The sequence below is a fragment of the Notolepis coatsorum genome (assembly GCF_963971535.1).
Source record: "Notolepis coatsorum genome assembly, chromosome: 14".
Lineage (NCBI taxonomy): Eukaryota > Metazoa > Chordata > Actinopteri > Aulopiformes > Paralepididae > Notolepis > Notolepis coatsorum.
Window position 1 is genome coordinate 110,771,116 of NC_140178.1, and position 6,235 is coordinate 110,777,350.

A 6,235-nucleotide genomic window follows, 5' to 3' on the forward strand; every position below is an offset into this window, starting at 1 on the left:
GAGTCGCCTAAGCTTAACCAGTGATAAACTAGGCGTTAGATTAGTTTGCTGCTGTTCGATGCGGAAATGGGCAAAGACACAGCTCGTCACGCGATTGGGCGCACATGTCAGTGGCCAATCAGAGAGCGTCAGTCAGTGGCCAATCAGAGAGCATCTCCGCAAAATGCGGCTACGGGAAAAAATAATGCAACCACTGCGCGTTATTTTTTTTCCTAGCCGCATTTCTCGGAGACGCTCTCTGATTGGCCGACGCCTGTTTCTACACTGGTTAAGCTTAGGCACTCTTTCGAAGTTGGTTAAGGTTAGAGTTTGTCTTAGAGCATGGCGATAGAACGCCAGGTAGTTTGCAGGCTGTTCGACGCGGAAATGGGCAAAGACACAGCTCGTCACGCGATTGGGCAAACATGTCAGTGGCCAATCAGAGAGCGTCAGTCAGTGGCCAATCAGAGAGCGTCTCCGAGAAATGCGGCTAGGAAAAAAAATAACGCAACCTCTACACCTCCCTGTAGACCAGGAAGTAACCACTACACCTCCCTATAGACCAGGAAGTAACCACTACACCTCCCTATAGACAAGGAAGTAACCACTACACCTCCCTATAGACCAGGAAGTAACCACTACACCTCCCTGTAGACCAGGAAGTAACCACTACACCTCCCTATAGACCAGGAAGTAACCACTACACCTCCCTATAGACCAGGAAGTAACCACTACACCTCCCTATAGACCAGGAAGTAACCACTACACCTCCCTATAGACCAGGAAGTAACCACTACACCTCTCTATATACCAGGAAGTAACCACTACACCTCCCTATAGACCAGGAAGTAATCACTACACCTCCCTATAGACCAGGAAGTAACCACTACACCTCCCTATAGACCAGGACGTAACCACTACACCTCCCTATAGACCAGGACATAACCACTACACCTCCCTATAGACCAGGAAGTAACCACTACACCTCCCTATAGACCAGGAAGTAACCACTACACCTCCCTGTAGACCAGGAAGTAACCACTACACCTCCCTATAGACCAGGAAGTAACCACTACACCTCCCTATAGACCAGGAAGTAACCACTACACCTCCCTATAGACCAGGAAGTAACCACTACACCTCCCTGTAGACCAGGAAGTAACCACTACACCTCCCTATAGACCAGGAAGTAACCACTACACCTCCCTATAGACCAGGAAGTAACCACTACACCTCCCTATAGACCAGGAAGTAACCACTACACCTCCCTATAGACCAGGAAGTAACCACTACACCTCTCTATATACCAGGAAGTAACCACTACACCTCCCTATATACCAGGAAGTAACCACTACACCTCCCTATAGACCAGGAAGTAACCACTACACCTCCCTATAGACCAGGACGTAACCACTACACCTCCCTATAGACCAGGACATAACCACTACACCTCCCTATAGACCAGGAAGTAACCACTACACCTCCCTATAGACCAGGAAGTAACCACTACACCTCCCTATAGACCAGGAAGTAACCACTACACCTCTCTATAGACAAGGAAGTAACCACTACACCTCCCTATAGACCAGGAAGTAACCACTACACCTCCCTATAGACCAGGAAGTAACCACTATACCTCCCTATAGACCAGGAAGTAACCACTACACCTCCCTATAGACCAGGAAGTAACCACTACACCTCCCTATAGACCAGGAAGTAACCACTACACCTCCCTGTATACCAGGAAGTAACCACTACACCTCCCTATAGACCAGGAAGTAACCACTACACCTCCCTATAGACCAGGAAGTAACCACTACGCCTCCCTATAAACCAGGAAGTAACTACTAAAGTTAGTTTAGGTTCGTGTTAACGTTAGATAATGTACAAAATAAACGTATTTCCGGTGCTATAGACGTTGCTCTTTTATTTTGGAACCCCCCGACCGAAAGTAAAAATGTACCCTCGTTATTTGCTTTAGTGTCCGGCTGTTGGTTTTCGTTAGCTAGCAGCATATCAACACCAGCCATGGGAATACTGTTTTCTAAATTGGGGAGGCTTTTAATCGTCAATGTAAGAGGATTTTAAGTCATGGTATCCATAAACTTCAATCGGTTCGGATCCTTTAAATGAAATGAGAATGTAAACAAACACTGGTGTCACGTTAGTAAGTATCACTGCGTTGCATGAAATCACTGTACAAATGTTTACTCTATTCTCTCTCTGAGGCTGTGACCTGCAGTTTCATATTATGTTACTGCCAACAACAGGCCCCTCCCATTATCTCACAGACGTATTGGTATGTTTTGTGTTCATGAAAAGGTGCTAAAATGTGGAAATATTTCAGAAGATTTGGGGTAATATGTTTCCCCTTATTTGAAAACGTTTTGAGAGAAGGAAGTGCATTTCAGTCTCTATTTCTAGCTCTGTCACAGCTAAATGGGCATAGTGATGTCACAGTTAGAGGGCACAGTGATGCCAGTTAGAGGTCACAGTGACGTCACAGTGATGCCAGTTAACCCTCATGTTGTGTTAGGACTTGGCACCACTGACCGTTGTTAGCGGGTCAATGTTGACCCGGGGTCTAACTCAGTCCTGACCACTAAAAAGAAAGGAGTATCACTCAATATAGTAAATACTACATCTTAACTAACATTATATGCATCCATAACCATATAATCCCATCGTAATTAGATTGTATGGCCCCCGAGACACATCATGTCCCTTATTTTTAAGATGAAAATGAGGTTGTTCAATCATAATATACTAAATGTGAAACCCATAGATAATAATGTTTTCTGACTATAATAGAACAATATTAGAATATAACTTCTGAAAAAAAGTTTAGTATATTTATTATTATTTTATTTATTTATATTTAGTATTTTTATAGTATAGTTTTACCTTGCCGGGTCAAGAATGACCCTAACACCACAGTCGTACCTTCAGAATTTTCCAAATGGAACATTTTGAAACATAGTTTTGCTGTGCTTATATATGTGTTGTGGAGGATATCATAAAGCCTCGTTCTAATAAAATCAACTACATGGTAGTTATTACATATTATAACCTTGAAATGGGTCGCTGGAGACCCTAACACCACGTAAGGGTTAAATGGTCACAGTGATGTCACAGGTAGAGGTCACAGTCTTCCTAACCAGGTTTTGGAATGTCTTTTTTATTTCTTATTTAATTTCTATTTTCTCTCTCTCTTACATTTACATTTAGTCATTTAGCTGACGCTTTTATCCAAAGCGACTTACAAGTTCTGTACGACAAGTCATCAGGAAGGGCACAACTCTATCAGCTGAGTAACAATGTTCATCAAAGTGTTGAGTGCTACAGTGTAGGTTAGTTTATTAGGACAAGTGCAGGACAGTAAGGTTAGTCAGGGTTAGAGTATTTTTTCTTTTTAATTCAGATAATGTCTCTATATCTCTGTCCCCCTCTGTGTCTCTCTCTGTGTCTCTCTCTCTCTCCCCTCTCTCTCTGTGTCTCTCTCTGTGTCTCTCTCTCTCTCCCCTCTCTCTCTGTGTCTCTCCCCCCTTCTCTCTGTCTCCACCCCGCCCCTCTCTCTCTTTCTGCCCCCCCTCTCTCTGTCTCCACCCCCCCCTCTCTGTGTCTCCCCCCCTCTCTGCACCCCCCTCTCTCTGTCTCACCCCCCCCTCACTCTCTCTGTCTCACCCCCCCCCTCACTCTCTCTGTCTCCCCCCCCCTCTCTCTCTGTCTCCCCTCCCCCCTCTCTCTCTCTGCACCCCCCCTCTCTCTCTGTCTCCCCCCCCCTCTCTCTCTGTCTCCCCTCCCCCCTCTCTCTCTCTGCACCCCCCCCTCTCTCTCTGTCTCCCCTCCCCTCTCTCTCTGTCTCCCCTCCCCCCTCTCTCTCTCTGCACCCCCCCCTCTCTCTCTGTCTCCCCCCCCCTCTCTCTCTGTCTCCCCTCCCCTCTCTCTCTGTCTCCCCTCCCCCCTCTCTCTCTCTGCACCCCCCCCTCTCTCTCTGTCTCCCCTCCCCTCTCTCTCTGTCTCCCCTCCCCCCTCTCTCTCTCTGCACCCCCCCCTCTCTCTCTGTCTCCCCCCCCCTCTCTCTCTGTCTCCCCTCCCCTCTCTCTCTCTCTGCACCCCCCCTCTCTCTCTGTCTCCCCTCCCCCCTCTCTCTCTCTGCACCCCCCCTCTCTCTCTGTCTCCCCTCCCCCCTCTCTCTCTCTGCACCCCCCCTCTCTCTCTGTCTCCCCTCCCCTCTCTCTCTGTCTCCCCTCCCCTCTCTCACTGTCTCCCCTCCCCTCTCTCTCTGTCTCCCCTCCCCTCTCTCACTCTCTCTGCCCCCCCTCTCTCTCTCTCTGTACCCCCCCCTCTCACTGTCTCCCCCCCTCTCTCTCTGTCTCCCCTCCCCCCTCTCTCTCTCTGTCTCCCCCCCTCTCTCTCTGTCTCCCCTCTCTCTCTGTCTCTGTCTCCCCTCCCCCCTCTCTCTCTCTGTCTCCCCCCCCCTCTCTCTCTGTCTCCCCTCCCCTCTCTCTCTGTCTCACCCCCCCCCTCACTCTCTCTGTCTCCCCCCCCTCTCTCTCTGTCTCCCCCCCCCTCTCTCTCTCTGCACCCCCCCTCTCTCTCTGTCTCCCCTCCCCCCTCTCTCTCTCTGCACCCCCCCCTCTCTCTCTGTCTCCCCCCCCCTCTCTCTCTGTCTCCCCTCCCCCCTCTCTCTCTCTGCACCCCCCCTCTCTCTCTGTCTCCCCCCCCCTCTCTCTCTGTCTCCCCTCCCCCCTCTCTCTCTCTGCACCCCCCCTCTCTCTCTGTCTCCCCTCCCCCCTCTCTCTCTCTGCACCCCCCCCTCTCTCTCTGTCTCCCCTCCCCTCTCTCTCTGTCTCCCCTCCCCTCTCTCACTGTCTCCCCTCCCCTCTCTCTCTGTCTCCCCTCCCCCCTCTCTCTCTCTGTCTCCCCTCCCCTCTCTCTCTGTCTCCCCTCCCCCCTCTCTCTCTCTGTCTCCCCCCCTCTCTCTCTGTCTCCCCTCTCTCTCTGTCTCTGTCTCCCCTCCCCCCTCTCTCTCTCTGTCTCCCCCCCCCTCTCTCTCTGTCTCCCCCCCCCTCTCTCTCTGTCTCCCCTCCCCTCTCTCTCTGTCTCACCCCCCCCTCTCACTCTCTCTGCCCCCCCCTCTCTAACTCTCTCTGTACCCCCCCCCCCTCTCTCTGCCCCCCCCCCCCCCTCTGTCTCCTCAGCTCTGAACTCAGCGTTCCCTCCGACCTGAACGTCCCTCCTGTTTACCTGTTGAGAAGCTCCGCCCACCCGCCTCCTCAGAGAGCGTCTGCGTGCCGCCGTCTCCTGCCCCCCCTGCGGGCCGCACTCCCGTCCGCCGCCGGGACCAGGAGCAGCGAGTACCGGGACGCTTCGCCGCACCCCGGGTCGTGGCTCCCTACGCGGGAGCCGGGTGGGGTGTCAGTGGCACCGGAGGGAGACTAACATCGGACGTCCCGAAGATGTACACGACGACGAATAGCACCTACGGATGCAGGAAGACGATACTGTTCTGACAGTGTGGGGGAGAGGGGGGCAGGGGTGAGGGGGGCAGGGGGAGAGGGAGGCAGGGGTGAGGGGGGCGTGGGGGAGAGGGGGGCAGGGGGTGGTTGACCATGCTCTCAATTAAACTAGTGAAATGTGCTTTGTCGGTCTGTATCATTTCAATCAATATCTGAAATGGAAGAAGAAAAATAAAACGCTACTCTGTTTGCAAGCTACATTGCAAATTCTCGAGTCAACTATGTGCCTCCTAAGTGGCGGCTGGTCCATAGGGGGCGCTAGACCTCCGCCCCCCCTGGTTAAAAGAAGAAGAAGAAAGAATTCTTTTGCGTGTCCTATTCATCCCCCGGCCGCGTGAATACTTTCCCCAAGGCAGTTGTCCTTCCGCGTTCGGTTTACGCGGCCTGATACAACTGCCTTGGGGAACGTATTCACGCCCCCCGGCTCCTAGCGGCCTAGCCCCCTCCAACCCCTTTTCATGGGCGCTCGATCTCAGCTCCATGGTCAGTGCGCAACTCACAGGGCAAATACATACGTACGTGTAAATAAATACGTACGTACAACATAACACAATCAAATACGATATCCGAGGGCGCTTGGTCTAGTGCCCGAAGTAGTCACTCTATTGGGCTGAGAGTGGCATGTGACATCGCCTCGAGGGGCTACTAGGAAATACGCTCTGCTAGTAGTTAGCTGGTTGTCTGCTAGTAGTTAGTTAGTTAGTTAGTTAGTCTGGACAGTGGACATATACAGG

General features: G+C 51.6%; 1 protein-coding gene across 1 annotated transcript in view; it reads left to right on the forward strand.

Annotated features, from left to right (window-relative positions):
• saxo3 (stabilizer of axonemal microtubules 3) overlaps positions 1-5,424 on the forward strand; it is a gene marked incomplete at its 3' end in the record, with an annotated part of 18,543 nt that extends 13,119 nt beyond the window's left edge. The window contains exon 5 of the mRNA XM_084329275.1: positions 5,184-5,424. Coding sequence (XP_084185401.1) covers positions 5,184-5,424 — 241 coding nt within the window. The remainder of the gene's footprint in view (positions 1-5,183) is intronic.
• Between the last annotated feature and the right edge of the window lie 811 nt (positions 5,425-6,235).